Below are 22,610 nucleotides of genomic sequence, written 5' to 3'. Positions count from 1 at the left end.
GACCCACGAACCACGAGATCATGACCCAAGCGAAAGTCCAATGCTTAACCGACTAAGCCACCCAGGCGCCCCCTATAGAAGCATTTCTAATTGTCTTTGACATCCTTTTAAAGGGTGTGTCCCTTCCTGCAGCTGTAGCTTATTGGTCAAAATGAAGTAATTGAGAGATTTCTCATGATGATCTTGGTGAGGTCTCTTATACAAAAATCATGCTGCTTTTCTATTTAGAAACTGGTCTTGGTAAATATTAAGTAAGATACTTAATATCTCTCATCACATGTGAACTCCTCTGCAAAATAGAGATAAAAATACCAACCTTGACGAAATTAAATGAGATGATGTTTATGAAAGCAGTTGGTCCATTCCTGGCATATGAAGTGAGATGACAGCTTCCTTTGCCTTCCATTTATTTCCAACTGTTTGTATGAGGGACAGATTTAATTTCCTTTTTTTTTTTTTTGTTAGTCTGAAAGCATCTTCAGAATAGGATCTATATTTTAAATTATTAGCCCTTTCCTGTGTGTTCAGTAATGAAATGTTGAACAAGTTAATGAATGGCCAGACGATCTCTAAGTTCTTCCTGACCTTTTAAATTCTCTGATTCTGATTCTTTCGATGTTCTAGCTGCTTAGAAGCAATTTGGAAAATTCCCTTAAAATGAATGTCTTCCATGTTAAGGATTTTCTTTTTTGCAGTTTTATAAAAATGTGTATTGTATTATTACTAATAAGTACGTACCTGGGCCCAGAGGCTGGCTGCAATAGTAAAAGTAGCCTCTTGAATTTACGACCTTGGGCCTGATTCTTTGTCTAGTATGAATTAGGTAGGTCAGAATCTAGTCTTCCCTAGCACTGCTCTCTTGGGAGGATCCCTGTGAAAAATGAGCAAGAAATATGCATATGTTATTGTCACATGATTTGGGAGTCTCTTGCACTAGAGGTTGACTTTCATGATCTGTTCATTTCAGTGCTCATAGAAGATGTTTTTTTGTGTTTTAGATTAAATTATGATCTGGCTATTGGGGTCAGGCCAACTCAGCTAATTAGAGGAGAAGCAGTAGGTCCTTTTGAATATAGGGATGGTACCTGGCTACCGACATCGGCACGTATTTCTTGAGCTATCTGTACAAATGAATTGCTGAGAGACAGTGCCAGTTGCGGCCATCTTTACGACTGTCATTGTGCCTCTGAGATGGACAGCAAGCTGGTGGAAAATGCATGGGATGTCAGATTTAGACCCAAGTTTAAATCATGGCTGGGGTGTATTCCAGAACCTCAGTTTCTAGGGATAATATCAGCCTTTTAGGTTTGTCAGGGTGATGAATTAGATAGTATATGTTAAATGCCTAGTGCGATGCCTAGTGATGAAATTGGGCTTGATTTCATGATGATCCATTCCAGAACAGGTTTGGACTCAAAGTATCCTCCCTGGAGCACGACTGGAAAGAGTGTCCCAAACTTGATGGCTCCATTTTGTGACAAAAGTGCACACTGTAGTGGTGATGCTGAGTTTTTCATGGATCTGGAAAATGTGGCAACAATCTGGGGAGAGAAAAGACTCAATTGCATGTTTTGTGACATGATAATTTGAAATACGGGTCCATATGTGAGTAGCTTCAACTATCCCTCCCCTACTCATTATATAGAAACTATTGTCCACTTAAAGCTGTTTGTCCAGGGGGAAATGTGTTTAGTAAAGTTTTCTTATCTCAGTTTATTTCAGTTCCTGGTGTCCAACATGATTTCTGTTTTTCTTTAATTCTTGAAAAAGTAGAAGAACCAGGAATAAAAAGAAGCATCATTAAGCCCATTCCATGTGATTGGTCTTTTTAGACAGTAGAGGGTTCTGAACTGTACTTTTAAGTGTTGGAGAGATCTTGTACCAAGCTTGGCTAATTAGCTTGTGGCCTGTCAGTTCAGAATGGATCAGTCTCTGCATTAGAGGCTCAGGGTGTCACCATGAGGTTCTCCAATGATAGGTGACTTGGATTCCATGCAGCACAAGGGATTTTTGTTTAGTAGATCTTTGTGTCCTGTTTAGCTAATTTTAGGTTCTGAGAAACTGGGTAGTGAATTTGTGCGTAGTGAGGATTGATGACTATGGGATCCAGAAGTAAAATCAAACACATTTTTGTTACTTTCCATACAGCTATTTTGAACTAGAGAGCAGTGGTCTGAGGGATGAGATCCGCTATCACTATATACATAACGGGAAGCCCAGAAGTGAGGCGCTTCCCTACCGGATGGCAGATGGACAGTGGCACAAAGTCGCTTTGTCAATTAGTGCCTCTCATCTCCTGCTCCACGTCGACTGCAACAGGTATGTGCTTTTGTTCTTTTGTGATTCTGTCCTTGAAATCGAGCAGTGGGAAAGGGAAAAAGATCAACCCCCTCCAGGCCTTGCTGGGAAATAAAAACCAAGGGACCCTAATTGTAATTTAATCTACCAAATGGGCCATTAGATGTGCTGAAATGACCAACTATAATATGCTAAGAAAACAGTTCATTAAGATGAAACTGTATCCTGTGATTAGGAACAAATGTACAAAAGGTTGATTACAGATTGGGGAATATTAAGTGCACCTCCGTGTACTCCAGGCACCAGCTGAAATTCCATGGAGCTGTGATCACAGTTAACTGTGATATATTGTTGTTGAGTTCGTTCCACTTGGAGGCGAATAAGCCATTCTACCATCGAATGAATCTGAGAAGCCTGTGCCACTGAAGCAGCTAATTCTATTTCACTTCATCCAGCACAACTTTGTTTAAATATCTTTTTCCAAATGGAGGCTTCCCAAAGAGTCTGTGCTTTGAATCTTTTGGAATTAATGCCACCCATCCTCTGCAGAGGAATGAGGCCTTTCAGTTTGCTAGAGGATGGCAAGACTTTGTAAGATGGAGGGGGTTTCATCAGGCATTGTACGCTGGGGAGATCTTGTCCCCCTGTATGTCACTGGAGTCAGTTTACTTCCAGCTGAAGAAAGACTGCTGGTCCCTGTCAGATCATTTGTGGCTGGACAGCTAGTGAATGGTGGTCAAGGAGATTTTCATCCACTGAAAATCCTTGTGGGTAGTGATCTGACAGAGAATATTTTTGCACTGTGAGCAGTGCCCATGAATTGTTGCTTATTGTTAATGATACAAAAAGTTAAAATGACTGTTCAGCCACAGGGCTTGTTCCATTAGGCCCAGGGTAAGGAACAGACATGTTGGGAACAGCCTACCTTCTGGGACCAAATAGGAAGAATAATCCAAGGTTAATCAGTTCTGGACTACAGTTCTAATGAAGAAGTATTTGAATGTGCTTGTAATTACAGCTCTGCAGTCTGTTTTGGAAGAGGACCTGGAAGGGCAGAGAACAAATTAATGGCAGGCTTAAGGAAGGTTCTGCCATCTTGAATTAGTCTTGGTCTGTTTTGATTTATTTAAGATGTTTGGGGACTTGAAGAATTGTGGCTCCAACCAGATTATAAATATGCCTGGACAAGTTTTCCATAGAAACCATTTGTTCCTTTTGACCCTGTTGTCCTAACTTGGGCAGCCTGGATAAAGCCAGCCCTCAACCATCATCATGTCCATTTCTATCTTCAAGAGCTCATTGGCAGGATGCTTGGGTGGCTCATTCAGTGTTAAGCATCTGGCTTCGGCTCAGGTCATGATCTCATGGTTTGGTTTGGCTTCAAACCCTGCATTGGGCTCTGTGCTGATAGCTCAGAGCCTAGAACTTGCTTCAGATTCTGTGTCTCCTTTTCTGCTCATGCCCTGCCTCAGTCTCTCAAAAATGAATAAACGTTAAAAAATAAATAAATAAAAAGAGCTCATTGGCTATTTCAGTTTTCTAGAACTCGAGTTAGATAGCATTCTTGTTGTTGCCCAATGCGCGCCCCCCCCGCCCCCGACCTGTACTGCTGCCCAAATGGGTGAGCAGAAGGGCCCTGCATGTCCTATGCCACAGGTCAGAAATAGGCCACAAAGCTCTAGTTTAGTAATTACCACCTGAAAAGTCTGGGAGACATTGCTCGTTTCTTGCTATGAAAGTTTTTGCTTCCTACTTCCAAAAGTTTTATCTTTTTTTTCTAGCATTCTGTCTAGAGAGGAAAAAGAGGAAATGATAGGTCTTTGCTAATCTAAGGTTTCACACCTTCACAGATACTCTGGTTCCTATGAAATACTATTTTCTGACATCCTTAATCACTTGCCTGATCTGAATTTGGGGAAGTTAATTTCTTTGCCTCTCCATTTTTGAATTTGTAAACTAGGATAATACCTATTCATAGAAGGGAGTGCTAAATGAGATAATCCATAGAAGGTGTTCTGAGTGGTGCTTCATCTTTGATGCTCAACGTGATGTTTGTTGTGGATTCTGCACGTGAATGGTACCTTTAGTTTCCAAACTTTCAGCCACTGTATGTCCTTCTTGGCTACCTTGTCCCTTTTAATAGGAAAGTGGATAGGGGATGGGAGAGCTAGAGCCCACAATGTTCTAATAGGGTCAGCCTCATTAATTAATCAATTAATTAATTTTCTTTTAGGGTCAGCCTTATATATAAAGAAGGGATTGAGGGGGAATCTGAATATTCCTTTCCTTCTCTTGAAAATTTTCATACTTTGGTTCATGACCTAACATGTCCTTTATGTAAGATCTTGGAGAAGGAATGTAAAGTTGTTGCCTGTTAATGATTCATGGGCCCAAGCACAAATGAAGTTTTTGATAGATAAGGTCATAGGAGAGGTAAAAATTGGTTTTTGGTGTAATTCCCAAACCTGATGGCATCTAAGAATTACTGAGGAACTTCTAAAAAAGATGGAGTTACTAGCTCTGTCATTGTTCTGCTGGATCAGATTCCCTGAGGGTGGAAGCTTCTAAAAAGCTATGTTTTTAACAAGCTTTCCATGTAGTTCTTATGCAGGTGGTCTAGCTTTGGTACATGGAGTGGTATTTCAAAACCAATGGTTTAGGTGGAAGGGGAGAAACCTGGAGAAGAGGCTAGACTGCGCTGAATACATGAGAGACCCTGGAAAACCGAGTACCAGCAACAGAGCCCTCAGAAAAGAAGAAAAGATTATGGAAAGAGGGTGAATAACACAGGCTTACCTTCATTACAAATTTCTTTCTAGCCAGCACTAGCTGATTCTAGAGTGGCAAAAGCTCTGGTCCATTTATAATGATACTGGTCTACTACTTCTATAGGCTATTCTCACAGAGAGTGAAGGTCACAAAGGCTGATTTTTACTCCTTAAACTATTCATTTCATACTACTGGGATTCTTTTGGGTTGTTCTTCCCCCTTTGAGTTACACTTTTTTCTCAACCTGCCACCCACTAGAGTTCTGCTGGTTAAGTGACAAACAGTGATGTGGTAACATTTATTGAGTGTTGACTTGTGCCAGGCACAGTGCTAAGCTTTTATGTAGATTAATTCATCCCATACTCATGCTGTTTTTCTCGTTTTTTTTTTTTTTTTTTAAATGTTTTATTTATTTCTAGGAGAGAGAGACAGCGTGAGCAGGGGAGGGTCAGAGAGAGAGGGAGACACAGAATCTGAAGCAGGCTCCAGGCTCTGAGCTGGCAGTCAGCACAGAGCCCGACGCGGGGCTCGAACCCACGAACCGCGAGATCATGACCTAAGCGAAAGTCGGACGCTCAACTGACTAAGCCACCCAGGCGCCCCTCTTTCTCGTTTTAAAATGATAGACCAGAGATGACATTATATGTCTGCAGTCCTGCTTCTAATAAGTGGTTGTACTGGGATTTAGTCCCAAGTCTGATTCATGACTGCTTTAACTGCTAGGTCATTCAGTCCAACACGGGGGACCATTCTACTGGACTTGGAAGCTGAGGGAAGTCCAGAGCCTGGTTTAGTGTGAGCAATTTTCTCTTTTCTGGTATTTTCCTCCTATGTATCTTACATTACTGATGTTGGAGCTGTTTGGTAAAATATGGAATCTTACTAATGGAACTTTTGGCATTGGCATGGGTGAAGGGACATAAGTTTATGGAATGTCTACTACAGACCGAGTAACATGCTGGGCATAATGTTTCTTAGGATAGTAATATGGGGACAATTTATTAGACCTGTTTTTACAGATCTGTAATTAGAAAGGCTCAGAGATAAATAACTTAAAACTTTGAACCAAGATTTAACTCCTAAGCCTTAGTCTTTTTATCCCTCCACACTGGCTCTGTAAAGTGTTAATGACCTGTACTTCCCAGTACAGAGTCCCAATCACATTAGGGAGTCTTTTGAGGGGAGAAATGGTCCAGAATTTTCTAGGACCACAAAGACATTTGAAAAAGGAAGATTTCCCTGGCAGTTTCATTACTCTGAGGAACTGGTATGTGGTGAGATTTTCCACCCTTTTTAGATTAGAATTGAGAAACTGTCTTTTCAGACCTAATTACGCTATTTTAGTTGGTGGTTTAACACTTCCTGCTTGCTACAGAGATTTAGAGTTTTCTTCCTGCTTTAGCTGTTTAGCTGGGCCTACTTTTAGAAGCTCCCAAAGTATAGGTAGCAGATTACCTCAAGCTAGAAACAGAAAAGGAACCATTCAGTTGGACGACTAGCCTGATTATCTCCATTGCCTTGGGTTTTTCTCCAGCTGCCTTTATATTAATAGCTGCCAACAAAGACCAGAATGAGGCCTGTTCTAACCTTCCTCAGATTCTCTAATTCCATTCTTCATTCACCCTGTGGCCTGTTCCCATTACTCAGAGCCCTGAATTCACTGACATCTGGGATTTACTGCATAAGCATTCTGTTCACCACAAAAGACTTTCCTCCCCTTTGTTTGGTAACTTTTAACTTTCAACCTAGCAAATTAGTGTACTGGACACTCTGCCAGGCTGGCTGAAAGAAATATGAGTCCTTGCCATTGAAAGTTGATGGCTTATTCACTCACTTTTAATTCTGAAACAACTGAGGCCCCCCACAGTGATTGGGCCCGGGCCCCAGATATCAGAGAAAGCATAGACTTGGACTAAAGCCCGATTAGTAGGCTGCTTTGACGACAACTAATAGCAGCTGAGCAGTGGAGAGAACTGAAAATATTCAGTCCTAGCATCTTGGTCTTGAAATGACTGGAGCTGAACTTCTCAACAGCTAAGGGACAGACTCAAATGTGTTCATTATTCCAATGGTATATTCATCCAGCCTTTGGCCAACATTTTGTGCCATAGGCAGGTGTCCCTACTCTAAGCCAACCTCCTGTTGCCTCACTGTGGGAAAAATTTCTCTTATGCAGATGTATTGCAACAGAGTTCTGAACCCTCCCCTCATTTGTTCAGACTTGTACAAGTGTGCACACACGTGTGCAGCACAGTTGTCACTCTGACAGTTAACGTCATGGTTACAGTCTAGACAACAAACACACTTAAATTTTTTAACACCTGCTATTTGTTTATTGCAGAGCACACTGAAGTTTTGCATGCGACTGACCTTGCACTTGCAGATTTCGAAAACTTACTATAAATCACCAAACAAGCCAGTAATTCAACATTTGTGTCTAATATTTCAGAATAACTTGAGGATATGAGCATCTGTTTCTCTGGGTTTTTCATAATGAAGTATGTTTATATGGCATCTTCTTTTCAGGGAGCTCCCAAAGAATTTATAAACATCTTTTAAACCTAATTTCTTTAAGGTAGTTAGGCCACATGTATAATATATTACATTGATTTTACAAACATTTTAATTATAGTAAGGAGGGGGAAATTAAGAGATGACCTTCAAAGGCTATCGCTTCCGAGAGATCCTGGGCAAGACTCAGTCTCCTGGCTTCTCAACCAACAGATCATTCACTTCACAAACTGGAACACACGCGCACAATTTACCAAAATTAAAATAAAATTTAGAAACCAGCATATGCCTCATGTCCAACTAACTCAGCAGCTCCAGACCTTCTGTCTAGGAAGAGTTGGCAAGTGAGCTAGTGAGAGAGGATATTCCTGTGTGTAAATTTTAACAGTATCAGGCACCAGTACAAGAGATGTTGTAAGGCGGTGCATGATGGATTGCTGGATTCCTGGTGGAGACACTTAGGTCTGGAAGATCACAGGAGGGAGACCCGGGGATGTGGACTAACTTCTCAGTCTGTTACCATCCCAGGTGAAAATGAATTAGTTTCTGCAGCTTTACAGTTTTGCTACTGTGTGATCTGATTCTGTATCAGTCACATCAGAATTTGGCTTGGAACGAGGCTCATCTTGTAAGCATTACAAAGCCAGTCATAGTGCCAGTGAGAGAGGAGTGTATATGCATGATTACATCAAGTTGAAGGAAAGCTTGCAGAGAGGGCCAGAGAAGGAAGTATGGGGGGGGGGGGGGGGGGGGAAGGAAAGGAAAAGGAGAACTCTTATCTGTGAGATGAGGCATATGAGCTCTGTGGCTTAATCTGGACTGAAAGAAATGCTGAATCTCTGTCTTGGTGTTGCCATTTATAAAATGGGATTTTCCTGCATTATACAGGAGTGTGAAATCAGGCCATTTGTGTCTTACATTCCTTGAAGAGTCTTAGTTTGTGCATTTACTCATTTGCCAGGAATTGCACTTGCATCTGTAAAACAGAAATAATAGTGTCTCTTCTAACATAAGATTGTTGTAGGAACGTAGCAAGAGAATATATGCAACATCTTGATAATTTCAAGGTACTTTGTCAACATCTAGTGCCATGAAGCACATGCCATCATGTAGAAAAGATGTTAAAAGAGGTCAGTAAAGTCAGATTTTTCACCTGTATAAAAACAGTAACTCCTGTCGCATAGATCAGGACGTAGTGTGTAATGTGGATCTGTGGCGCAATGTAGGATTTGAGATCAATCAGGTCCTTGAAGTTATTCTGATGGCCAAATCTTAGGCAACATTCTCCAACAGTTTTGGATCTTTGCTTGCCCATGAACACAAAAATGGTTTAACAAATATGTAATTGCAGAATCTCTTTAAAAAAGAGGTAACTATGGGGGAACTGGGTGGCTCAGTTGGTTAAATATCTGACTTTGGCTCAAGTCATGATGTCATGGTTCATGAGTTTGAACCCCACATCAGGCTCTCTGCTATCAGTGCAGAGCCTGCTTCAGATCCTCTGGTCCCCCCTCTGTCTGCCCCTCCCCAATTGTACTCCCTAACCCTCAAAAACAAATAAGCATTAAAGAGGTAGCTATGGTGAATAGGAAAGAAAATATTCCATTGTGGTAAAGTCTTTTGTTGATCCTTGAGAATGTGGCATGACATTTTCCCCTTTTTATTTGTCAGAGCGAAGAGGTACAGAAACTTACTTCTCCCTCCCCATCTCAGGAGCCAAAATTATCATGGCTTTTATGAGGGGATGTAAAGGCAAGGTGAAGTCTTAGTGAGGAAACTCACTTGTTATAATCTCCTAAGTAAAATAAATAGTGTTAGTTTTTCCTACTTTGAAAATTTGGCTTTTTAACACAAAAGTGTTCTGAACTGGCAACTTGAACTGAAAGAGATTGTTAAATTGGTATGACCTTGGGAAAGTAATATAGAGTCTCTGGGTCTTATCCTTCTAGGTATACAGTGAGGGGCTTAGGAACAGATGAATTTTAGGTTTCCTTCTAATTATGACCTTCTGGGTATCTCTCTGATCTTACCTCATCTTAGTATTTAGGGTACGTGGTTCCCCCCCCCTCCCCAATATTCAGGACCCTGGAGAGCAACCCAGCTTTTCCATCTTCACAGGCCCTTGCTGTAGTATAAACAAGCAGGGGGTTTGCCATGATCTGGCTTGATAAGTGAGTGAGTTGACATTGCAGCATGCTGCTGGTAATCAAAGACTGCTTTCTAGGTGTCCAGTCTTTTTTACTCACTTGTTTCTTTTCTTGCTGGAGTAGATGCTGCATATGTATTTTTGGATGCTAGGGATGTTGGCCTCTTGTTCTCTCCATCTTGTGTTCCTTATTTTTCTGACTGTTCTACCCCAGACATGTGATGGTTGACAGCCTTTGGGGGTGCTGGGTGACCTGGCAATGAAGGCATTGTAGGTCGATGATCTATAAGATAGAGCAGTGCCCTGTAGCCAGCAGATAATGTATAAGTTATGCTGTTGAAAAACATTTTTCTAAACACCAAAGGGGGAAAAAAGCCCTTGCTGCCAAGCTGTAGAGAAATAATGGGGAGCCTAGATCTAAAGATCCAGGTGGCCAATTTTGTAGATTCTTTGGCAAAGTGGAGAGTAGCTGCTTAATTGTTACGCAGCTGAGACATTAGAGTGTTGGATGTCTCATTCTGACTGAGCCCCTCACACTTCTACCCATGCTGGTTACCCTGTGGCCTACTCATTCCAACCTCGCTAGGTAGGTCCCAAGTTTAATTTTGCCTTGTCTTCTAATGACCTCAGTAGCAGACCTATTTCTAATTTTGTCTTCTCAAGCATCTTCATCTTTTGCTCTCATTCCCTAGTGGGCTTAATGAACTTGTGCTCTGGTGTTTTTAGATTTATAAATCGAGAAGACTGAAAAGGAATACAATAGGACCTATCCTTTATTTGGTGGTTTGTTGGCTACCTGAGGCCATAAGTGGATTGATGGGATGGCACTTTATTACATACGTGGGATCTAAGATGTATTAGAATAGAGAGGAAAATAGGACTTCATTTCCAACTTCAGTCATTTCATCGACATGCCTTCAGACACATCTGAATTGTCATTGTATTGCATGGACAGGGGTCTACACCAGGTAAATGGAAGGGGAAATAGGCTGCAAGAGAAAGAAATGTTTTCTTGTAAGAAAAATATTGATGCTTGCATCTTTATTGTTACAATTTTATTGTCTTTTTGATGGCTATGTGTAGTTATTTTTTGAAAAGGAAAGCAAGGAGAGAAAAGCCAAACTAGAATAATATGTATGATGGAAGGACCCTTGTCTTTTTAAAGAATACATTTATATATTGTTTCTGTTCCTTTTATGATTCACTTGTTGGACTAGAACATTGGGGAATAAAAATTTGCATGAGCCATGAGGACTTTTTAATTTGAAAAAAAAAATCCAAATACTGCATTAGTTTTTTAGTTAGACCAGGGGTACTGATGTGGCCTTTGAAGAGAATGGCTTTTCTACACTGCTGTAAAGAAATTCCTCTATCTTTCTGGAAAGCCAATGCTAAATAACAGCCAGAGTGGTTGGATACAAGGAAACAGATGTATAGTTGTACCTGTTTGGTTGCTTTTTAAAAAAAAATGAATGTTTATTTGTTGAGAGAGAGAGAGAGAGACAGAGAGAGACAGAGAGTGAGCCAGCAAGCATGCATGAGCAGGGGAGAGGCAGAGAGAGAGGGAGACACAGAACTTGAAGTGGGCTCCAGGCTCCACACTGTCAGCACAGAGCCCGATCCCGTGGCTCGAACTCTCTAACTGTGAGATCATGACTTGAGCTGAAGTCAGATGCTCAACTGACTGAGCCATCCAGGTGCCCCTGGTTGGTTTTTTTAAGGGGATATGATAGGGGTAGGGGTGTGGTGTAAGGATGGAGGAGGCTTGCAAGGAAAATGTTTCTTCATGTTGTTTTCCCTGTTCTAACCCCAAATTCAGTTGACTTTTGTCCCTCAGCTCATCCTTCTTAATTTCTTGTGTTTCTACCAGCAGGAGTTCCAGAACCACTAAGCCAGTTGCTTAATGTGCCTGGGCCCTCACCTGCAGGTTTTGTTGGGCAATTAGAGTGGAAATAATTCCTTTCTCTTTAGAGGGCCTGTGTGATGCGTTCTGTAACTCTTCCTCAGGAATGTCATGCTGTATCCCTACTCATTAGAGTCTTTTAGTCTGAGGGTATAACTTTCCTGACAGCAAACTTCACACACACGAACTTACAGGCTTGGTGTTAGGGCTATCCACTCTCTTCTTCGTTGGGGCACTCAGAATGCCTGTATCAACCAGAATGGAATTTTATTTCCACCAGAGGCAAATAGCTCCAGGCTGTGACATCTTCTACATTCTCAGCACAACACCTGACTCACACATTCACTCAGTGCACTTTTGCTAATACCTGCTCTCATGCCATCTTTGAAGGACAGGCAAAGGAAAGAGCTAGGGAATGTACAGTTTATGTTTCCTGAATTCTTTGACATTTTAGCCTCAGAGGCTCAATGCCGTGCTGGGGGAAGCTCAGACTTCTTCGTCATTAACAAGTTGAGGTTAGTGTTTCGTGTTGCTTTATAGCTGATTCCTGTATTCACTCGTGCTTCACTGTATCCTCTCAAGTAGACATTATTACATTTTATAGATGGGGACTTTTGAGGTGCTGAGAATAGAAGTGACTTATCTGGGAGTATACAGGAAGTCTGTGCAGACTGGAGCCAGCGTGCTCAAATCCTTTCTTCTTTAGAGAGCTTATTCCAAACCAAATCATTCCATTTATTTTTCCCCCTTTTTCTTTCTTTGTTTTCTTAAACACACCCATGTGACAAGAGAAAACTTTTAACTTCTCACAGAAAAAGGGCAGTGTATCCTACTTATAAACTGAAGAAAACCAAGGCCAAGTTTTAGGTGCTACTTTCTAAGGCTGGGGTACTGGTCACCACCCAGGGCCACTTCCCTTTTGAACCCAAATCTGTCTGGTTGTATATTCTAACCACTCTTGGTCTTCAGACTCTTGAAGGCTTCTGGGGTATTGTTTTTAGATTTAAAGATTCCCATTCCTTCCTGGAATCTGAGTGTTGATAGACAGGTTTGTGGTTTCAATACTACAGAGATATTGGCTCAGGCCTTCAAATGGCCGATCATCCTTGTATGATTTGTATGACTTGCATGGACCTCTGTGCTGATGCGTGATGGCCAAGGACCTAATCTTAAATCATGACTGACTGCAAATGAGCCATTTGGCCATTTCTTCAAATGTGTGAGAGATGAATTACAGTGGTTTCCAGTGTTACATGGTTGGTTTTATACTGTTTCAATATAAATTTTGATATTCATGATTTCAAGGTAATAAACTCTTTTATTCTTTAAGGTGACTTTACAATCACAAGGTCTCATTAAAAACCACTGGAAATGAAATAGAGAGTTGGGCAGGGGACCCCCATTTAAGACTACTTATCTCAGTATTGCTACTTTTATTAGTATCAAATTAGATACATACTAGACTCTGCAGGAGCTCGTCAGAGCAAGGTGCAGGAAGTAGGTGAGCACACTGAATTCAGATTAATTTTCACGGGTAGCAGTTTTTCCTGGATATAAGGGTGATATGTCAGGACTTCACTTTGCAAACCTGATTATCGTAGTCCCCAACGTGTAGGTAGGTGCATTTAATGACCTCCTGTAAGTTTTAGGGTAAAGGTCACAATCCTTAATCTAGCTTTCAGAGATTGAGCTTAGTTTGGCCCAAGTTGCCCTTGTCAGTTTCCTCCTACACTGCTTTTCTCGTTTCTCAGACCTCAGTTTCTTTCAGTTCCTTAAGGGAACCATATTCATTTATGCCACAGGATCTCTGTACATGGCATTTCTAGAATATGAAGGTAACTCCTACTTACCTTTAATCTTGAGGATAAAAGTTGTCTCTTGTGTTTATACTTGGGCCACGAAATAGTGCTCATTTTCCTGCAGAGTAGTTTTTGGTCATTTTATGTCTGCTTTTCCCACAGGCTATAGGCACCCTGAGAACTCCCCACTGTATCCCCAATGCATATTATACAGCTGTCATGTAATAAGTAGTCAACAAATACTTATGGATGCCTGCATAATGAATAAATGGAAGAGTTCTGGTTTGGGGGTCTGTATTCGTGGCTTCTGACCTGTGATCTTAGCCTTCTAAGTGGTTCCATTAGTTACATCTCCTTGTTCTTTGCCTCAATCTCTGTGCAGAATGGGCATTGTTTCTACCCAGTCTACTTGTACAAAATTATAGGGAGGACCCAGTGAGAACCTTCATGGGAATGTGTGTTGTAAATTTTAATGTGCTTTGTAAATATTTGGCTCAGGGATTGGTGAAGATGAAGTAATCCTAGCTTTTCTGCTTGGAGCTTTGGAGGATTATTCTTTCCTAGAAGAAGGCAGTTAATCTATAAAAGGCTTTTGGTGATTTCCTGGTCTGATTCACAGCACAAGGTTGAACCATGCCTCACTCTCAGATTGAATTTACATGTGTCCTGTGTCTGTGGGAGCTCTGGCAGACATTAATGAGTGTAGGTGATTTACAGATAGGGTATGAATGTAAACCCATCACAGGTAGGATTAAGGGCCAACGTGCCCCCTCTGCTGGGAAGCAAACACAATTGGGTGGTACATGTGTTTGTCCTGTAAGGTGGCCGAATCACCATAATAAAATTCTGTGCGCCTCCTTGAAATTGCATTTGAAGCTCACAATAAGGGCCTCCTATCAAGCCCATTAAATTAAGCCCTTTGGGCAGGGTTTCATGAGTATTTCTTTTTCTTTTTAATGAGTATTTCATGCTATTTCGGTACAGCCCTATTGTGAAGCTCAGTGGATTTTTTTTTCCCTTCAATTCTTTCAAATTATAAAAGGTGCTTGCCAGATTCAGAAAATAAGACATGTTACAAGAAGCTATGAGGACAGAAATCCTAGCAAACCATGTAAAGGTTGGGGTGAAAATTTACAGGATAGGCATGTTTTAGCTTTATGTGATGGAATATCTAATAAATTTATCAATGCATTTCTTATGTAAACTACATGATCTGTTATAATACTAAATAATAAAAGCAGAAAGGTGCAAGCTATTTAAAACCGTATAGTACTTCTCACCCTGCCCTTAATTCTGTTGCACAGAGGTGATCATTAATGGTTGTATTTGCATCCTCTAGATGTTTTTTCTTTGCATATACAGGCACTTTCCCCCTCCCTGATGAGATAGCACTATACGTATCGTTCTTCACTTTGCGTTACCAGGTAACTGAGTAAAGCCTTGTCACGTCATGGATGTGCAGAAGGAATTAGGGCTGCTTTGTTTCTTGTGCCTTGGCAGTTCTGAGCCTTGGCTGTGTATGTAGCAGTATTCACCTGAGGGTCTGTAGCGTCCTGCTTTGGGCTCTACCCAGCAGTGACTATAGAAACGGGGCAGGGAGCCAAGAGCCCTTGCCCTTGATCAGCATGTCCTGTCTCAGCTGTGTAGCTAGGGGAGACCGTGACAATTAGCTTATGCTGAGATGGGGGTTGCAAGATTGAAATGGGCATGTAGCGAGGGTCAGATGTTCTGAGCCTGGGCGGAGTGCTAAATCTTGAGTGGCTGATACAGAACTGGTGCTGTCCTGGGTCAGGCATTAGGTGAATACAGCGAGAGAAAGTGTAATTTAGTGGTTAAGAGCACAAGCTTTTGGAGTTGGACAACCTTGGATTTCAACTTTGGCTCTGATAGTAGCTGGGTGATACTTGGCAAAGTTATTTAAGTTTCCTAAACCTCAATCCTAAGATAATGGTTCCTTACTGGATAGCTAGAATTAAATATGACCATGCACATGTATTGGGACACTAGGCTGCAAATAACAGAGGCTTAAACTGGAAAGATAATGATCACTTGAAGCTGAGATGAGGCAACGCCTGAAATGAGTTTGTGTTCAGGTCGTCTTGGACTGACAGATCTTTATATCCTTCTACTGTGTTATCCTCAGCATTATCTCTGGATGCTTTCCACTGGAGTGCTCGCTTCGGCAGCACATATACTAAAATTGGATGCTTTCCACTGGCACGGGGGAAAGGGGTCGCTATGATGGTCCTAGGCTCTCCATTCTTCTGTGGTGCTGGCACATTGCTCCAACAAAACTGAGGTACTGTGAGCAACAGGAGGAAATGGCTCTTGGGTAGGCTGTCAGCAGTGTGGCCAGAGCATATTAATGGTTTAGTGCTATTCCTGGTTAAGAGTTGGATACATACCTCCATGATGTTTGCTGAGGCTGATTTTGATAATGATGGTTCTTACACATCGGAGCAGAGGGGGAGTGAAGAGGAGGACAAACCCAAGGAGGTGATTCCAGTATCTGGTGAGTCAGGAGTTATTTCTGTACATGGCTGTTCCTGCCATCAGGGCATCTTTGAGGCTGTGATCAAACAGAGAAAGGAATATGAATGGGTCTGAGTGGCTAGTGTGGCTCCCGCTTGAGTTCATCAATGCTGGTGGCCTGGGAAACTCCTGTTAGGCCTTTGTTCTGGGAAACGTGGCTTCTGCCTGTGTCTGCTGCCCTTCCACATGAGGTGCCATGGCAGCCAGTGCCCCCATTGCAGCTTCTCCCCTCGCCTGCCTTCCCTTCCTCCCTACCCCATGCTCCTAGCTCTTGCCTTCTGGGCACACTGATCTCTGGCTTTTGATGCCTGTCACTTGACACAATCAGTTTTGCGAATCATTAGGTTTCCTTCTGTTTACTGACCTTAGAGCTTCAGGACACCCCTGCCAGCCCCAACCCCTGGCTTCTCTCCTGGCAGGACAGCTCTTTGCTGCCCTCAGGGGAGATCCAGACCCCGGTTTTTGCAGGTTCCCTGATACTGACTCCTTGCTGTACTTGGATCTTGTTTCCTTACTATACTTAAGCTGTAGATGGGATCCCCAGCTTGGTGGGGGTTCTGCTTACCTCGCTGGAGTTCAAGCCAGGCAGCAATGGAATTGACATTTGCATATGGATCTAGGGCTTCTCTTGGAATAACTCTGAAATCTGGATTCTGGGTTTCAGTGGAGAATAGAATAGAACCTTTATAGAATCCGTGAAGCTGTTGAACAGAGAAATTATGTGACTGAGCTTTGCTCTAAAGCTCCTCTTTGCTAAGTGGCCCATGAAAAAGGTGATCTGATGTTTGAAAGGCGGGCAGTCATGAGGATTAACTGAAAGTCACCTTCAGAAAGAAGGGAGTGTGTTTACATATTGGTTCCAGTCTTCCCTCAAGAGGGAGACAGTGGGACAGTGGAAAAGCCTTGGAGTCTGGGCTGAGTGTCTTTCATTTGCTTCTCCAGAAACTTTGTCTCCCCTCTCTTTTCCATTCTGCTATGTCCTGGTGGGCTGACCTGCGTGGCTTCCATCAACAGGTTTCTTCTTCATTTAGGTTCTTTGCGTTTCATCAGCAGGAAAAACAGGAAGGAGGTGAGAGAGAGGGAAGAGAGGATAAGATAGCAATTTCCCTTCCTCTTTCTCTGTGGGGTCACCCTGGGCGGACTGAGACTCTTGACTGAAAGCCACAAGCCCTATCAGATGGCCCTTTGTGGGCTCCCTGCCTTTTCATGCCCAGGAGAGAGATTCCCTAGCCCCCCTTTTATGAACTCTGTGGTTGTACACCATCCCTTGTAGTTTATCTGTTCTCCACTCATACTTCTAGAAATAATTATACTCGCTTCAAATTACCAAATTATGTCTATATTTTCCACCAAGACCCTGATTGATACAGGTTCGAGGTTAGAGACCCCGGGTCACTCTCTGGCTTTATCACTTCATAGCCCTGTGTTCTTGGGCAAGTTTCTTAACTTCTTTGAGTCCAGGGTTGCTCATCAGTGATGCGAGGTGGCAGTTATTCTTCTAACCTAGCAGGAAGAAACAGTGTAGACCGTGCACAGTGAGGTGTTTTCACTGTGATTTTCCAGGAACTTGGGAAAAGCAGAAAGCTTTGAGGATAGAGCACATAGGTCTCCAGAGAGGGTACTGCATCCTCACTTGATTCTCCAGCACAGTTAATGAGAGGCATATTTGACAGGGGGACTGGACCCAACAGATTATCCTTCAAAGCTGAGCCTGTAGGACCTCCTCTTCCATTCATCTCAGCCTATAAGTCCAACTCTTTCACAATATAGATGAGATCCCTTCCAATTAAAATTATTTTGTGATGACATTAGTCTCTGCAAGATGGACTTTTGGTAAATATAATTATGTGGTCAGAAAAGAGGAAATTGTCAGAATGGTGCTAAGAGACAAGGATGAAAAGGCCGATCCTTTGGCTTTTGTTTTTTGCTATTTAGAGTGCAGCATTGGCAGTAGTAAATCCTGTTACTGTGTCTGTGATAATCTGACACTAGTTGTTAAAAAGAAATGGCAGTGGCATTTATATTGGAAATTGCTTTGGAAGGCCTTGTGCCTGAACTTGGAGAGGGATGTAGCTCTGACTCTAGATGATCATGATCAGTCTTTACTAGGTCAATCATCTCCTCCTCTTTTATTGTCTCTGAATGACTTCCGCTGTGTGAAATCACCATCATTTACCTATTTACAATTTTATGATGTCTCATTCTTCCTGACCCATACCTCTCCTCTCCAGTGAATAGTGTTCACAACTTTGACTTGTCTTCTTATAATACTGTGTCCCCAGCACCTGGCCAGATGCTTGTTTGTGCATTTGTTGAATTAACAAGTGAGTGAACAAATGTGGGAAGGCTTTGCACAGGTGACTGTGTTGGACAAGCGAGAGAATCCCAAGCCTTTAAGGAGCTAATGGCTGGTATTATTTTGACAGCATTGAAGACATTGGCATGAACCCACAATTCCAAGACCTCAAATGCTCAGGGCCCTAACAGAAGCAAAGACACAGGTCAACTGTTAGAGGATTTGAGTATGGCAAAATTGACTTACAGGGAAATGAGGAAGGGAGAATGAACAGTGGTTTGAGTGAGGCTTCACATTAGAGCCTCGCTGCTATCTTCATATCTCGATCCTCCATTTCCAGTTGTTTCCCTTTACCTATTTTATTTGGGCCGCAGTTTTATTATTTGTTTAAAAAAAAATCCCACATCGTGGGTTGAATTTGAGTAATACGTGGAAAGTATATAGATGTATGTTTGGCACATAGTATGCACTTACTGTTAATTTTTATTAACAGTAGTAACAGTAGCAGTAGTAAAAGGAGGAGTAGAGAAATGTTATGAAGGAAAATGCACTGAATCCTTGCCAGTAGATGAGAAAACTTGGGTCCCAGCTCTGGCTCCATGACTCAACTTGGTAACTTTCAGACACTTTCCTTCTCTTGGCATCATACAAGATGAAGCCTTTGAATTTGATGGTCTTTGTGTGCTTCAGACTATGATTATGTGTTTAGAAGCTAGGCCTGGGGCTACCTGGGTAGCTCAGTCGATTGAGTGTCTGAATTCAGCTCAGGTTATGACCTCACAGTTTGTGGGTTTGAGCCCCGCATCAGACTTTGTGCTAACAGTGCTGAGCTGGAGCCTGCTTCGGATTCTGTGTCTGTCTCTCAAAAATAAACATTAAAAAAAAAAAGAAAAGGTAGGCCTGAATGATACACAGTATTTGTGTGTTAGCAAAGTATGCATGTGTGTGTGGGGGTTATTTTTGTTGTGATGTTTTTTTTCTAATTCCATAAGGTTATTTAATAGAAAAGAGACTCATGCCTCTTCTGCCCAGTTTTGCCTCAGCACACACACAGCTTTTGGTGTATGAGGCAAGTTCTCATATACTCATTGTTTGCTTGGTTGATGGATTAGGTTGAGTGTTAGGGGCTAGAACGAGTCCCAAGGAATCTAGAAGAGAAAGGGAAGGGTGAAGGATAGTGTTTAGATTGTCAATACACATCTAGGTCATCCTCTTCCATGTATCCTTTAGGCAAGAAAAGGGAAATGGAGGGTGGAAGGTAAGAAAGGAAGAAGTGCGGGGCGCCTGGGTGGCTTAGTCGGTTAAGCGTCCGACTTTCGCTTAGGTCATGATCTCGCGGTTCGTGGGTTTGGGCCCCGCGTCGGCCTCTGTGCTGACTGCCAGCTCAGAGCCTGGAGCCTGTTTCAGTCTGTGACTCCCTCTCTCTCTGACCCTCCCCTGCTCATGCTGTCTCTCTCTCTCTCTCCTAGAAATAAATAAAAACATTAAAACAAAAAAAAAAGAAAGGAAGAAGTGCAAAAAAGGAACAAATATTTATCAGAAGCCTACTGTGTATTGGGAGCTTATGTATACCATCTCATTAAATGATAAGAATAGCCCTATGAGATGCAGGCATAGTTGTTTTTAAGGCCTCTTCATTTCCGTTTTGACCACGCGGAGGTAGGCTCAGGGACAGCTGACTTCTAGATCTGAGAAGTAGGGGGCAGGTTCAAGGCGAAATTGAAATCCAGGGGTATAAGGCCCCAAAGTCATCATTTGCTCCTCCTTTGTGAGGTGATGACTCCACGTTTCCTCCTCTCTCCTCACACCCATCACACTTAATCCCCTCCCTCACACGTTCCTGGTGAACTTGCTGTCTGACCCAGAAAATAGAAATAAAAGAGAACCTTACTGGTCTCTCTCATCACCTCTATTAACCTACCCTCTTCTGTACCGATGGACTCTGCATTCCCTATTACTGTGCATGCTCTCCATGCTCCTATATAGGGCCATTCCCCACCTCCACTTTGTAGAGAATCCCTTGTGCAGGATGTCACTTGAACCACTTTCTTCTATAGTGTCAGTTTTTTCACACTCAACAGGACTCCCAAGGAGCATAAATACATTCTATAAACCCATCCTACATGTATAAAAACCTTTCTTCAATCCCATATCCCTTTCCAGCTGATGCCTCCAATTCTCTCCTTATCTTTACAGTAAAGTCTCCAGAAAACTTGTACATGCTCAGTCTTCACTTCCTCCCCTCCCATTTTCATTAAAGTGAACAAATGTGCATGTTGCCAATTCCAAGGGTTAGTTCTTTGTCTTCATCTTATTTGGCCTATCAGCTGCATTTGGCATAATTTGTTACCGTCTCCTTGAAAATTCTTCTTCACTGGCTTATTGGGAGTAGACGTAGAATAATTTTTGCTTACTTTGTGTCATGCTTTATTTATAATCTGTTAGCAAATTCTGTTAATCTTCATAGTACATCTAGAATCTGACCACTTACACAACCACCAGCCTGCTCCAAGCCACTGTCCTTTCTCATCTGTATTGTTTTATTTATTTCTTTTTTTAAATTTTTTAAAAACATTTATTTCTGAGAGAGAGAGACAGACAGACAGACAGTGTGAGCAGGGGATGGTCAGAGAGAGAGGGAGACAAAGAATCTGAAACAGGCTCCAGGCTCAGAGCTGGCTGTCAGCACAGATCCCAACGTGGGGCTCGAACCCACGAACCATGAGATCATGACCTGAGCCGAAGTCGGATGCTTAACCAACTGAGCCACCCAGGCGCGCCTCATCTGTATTGTTAAAACAGTCTGCAACAGGTGTCCCTGATACCATTTTTTCTGTGTCCCTATTTGAGATCTTTTCTCAGCTCCTCAACCAGAGTAATCATTTAAATTAGATCAGTAAGTCCTTTACTCAGAACTCTCCAAAGCTGTTGCCATGTCACTTACAGTGAAAGATGGAGTCCATAGCATGGCCATAAAAGTCTAAGGTGCTCTAGCTCCTTCCTGGCTGTTTCTCCATTTGCATCCCTTACAGCTCTTTCCTGCTTCCTGTGCTCCAGTCCCACCGGAGTCCTTGATGTTGCTTTAACATGGCTTTGCATTTGCTGTGCCTCCCAGCACACTTTGTTTTCGTATAGTCTCCTAACTTGCTTCCTCACTTCCTTAAAGTATTCAAATGCTGCCTCGTCAATGAAACTGTCTCAAGTAGAAACTCTCCCACTACATTGTTCACCTTTCCCTTTACTCCGTTTTATTTCCTTCACATTTATCATTTCACGTATTTATTAGCTGAAGTATATTTCAGCTAATTGTATCACCCTCCCCCCAGATGACAGGGATTTTCCCCATACCAGTATCTTTAGTTCTTAGCACAGTGCCTAGCACATATTAGTAACTACCTGTTGAAGGAAAGAATGAATGATGACAATATATTGCTGCTTTTGTATCTTCTGTCACTCACTGTTGAGCCCATGGAATTAAATGCACATTTGGTAACAAGAACAACAAAATCAAAGCAGATGTTTGAGTTTCTGAGCCACCGAGTGACTAAGCAATGGAGGTGCTTGGGCAGAGAACTCTGCAGGGCCAAAAGGATAGGTGTGAGGATGTTTTGCAATAGGTACCTAACCTATAACTGCTGGCCTGGTCAGAAGTACTGCTTGGTCTTTTCCTTATTTGGGAACTGACCAGTGATGTGGAGTCAGGTGAAGCAGATGGGATGGAGTAGAGGGAGAGGTGAGAAAAAGTACCAAGAGCTACCATCTTTTTTTTTTTTTTAATCTTTTTATTTATTTCTAGGAGAGAGAGAGAGAGAGAGAGAGAGACAGTGTGAGCAGGGGAGGGTCAGAGAGAGAGGGAGACACAGACTCTGAAACAGGCTCCAGACTCTGAGCTGGCAGTCAGCACAGAGCCTGACGCGGGGCTCGAACCCACGAACCGCGAGATCATGACCCAAGCGAAAGTGGGACGCTTAACCGACTAAGCCACCCAGGCGCCCCAAGAGCCACCATCTTTTGAACAGAACAACCAGGCCCCATGATGTACAAATATTTTATTTCAGTGTTATGTAAAACCTAGGAGACATCTGTCACCTCTTCATTTTACAAGAGATTAAACGATTGTCAGACTGTTAGAAGAGTTAGAACAGGACATTATGGCACTAAAATCTCATTGGTGGGGAGGGAAAGATGAGTCATAAGAACGCAGCTCCAGAGTTATCTTCAGATCTTATGTTGTAATATACAGCTATATGTCCAGAATATTTAGAACCAAGTATTAAGTTTTTCAAAAAAGTATTTGTCAACCCCCACTTCTACCCCCCGCCCCGCCTTTTGAGCCAGTCTGATGCTATGGAGGAT

At 42.2% G+C, this 22,610-nt stretch overlaps 1 protein-coding gene across 1 annotated transcript in view; it reads left to right on the top strand.

Moving 5' to 3' along the window:
• LOC144229115 (protein kinase C-binding protein NELL1) overlaps positions 1-22,610 on the top strand; it is a gene marked incomplete at its 3' end in the record, with an annotated part of 230,315 nt that overhangs the window by 123,559 nt on the left and 84,146 nt on the right. Inside the window, exon 4 of the mRNA XM_077761072.1 lies at positions 2,149-2,319. Within this exon, the coding sequence (XP_077617198.1) occupies positions 2,149-2,319 (171 nt within the window). The remainder of the gene's footprint in view (positions 1-2,148; positions 2,320-22,610) is intronic.

This window comes from Crocuta crocuta, unplaced genomic scaffold, assembly GCF_008692635.1.
Source record: "Crocuta crocuta isolate KB4526 unplaced genomic scaffold, BGI_CrCroc_1.0 scaffold233, whole genome shotgun sequence".
Lineage (NCBI taxonomy): Eukaryota > Metazoa > Chordata > Mammalia > Carnivora > Hyaenidae > Crocuta > Crocuta crocuta.
The sequence above is the reverse complement of the archived record's forward strand: the minus strand, read 5'-3'. Positions and strand labels throughout refer to the sequence as shown.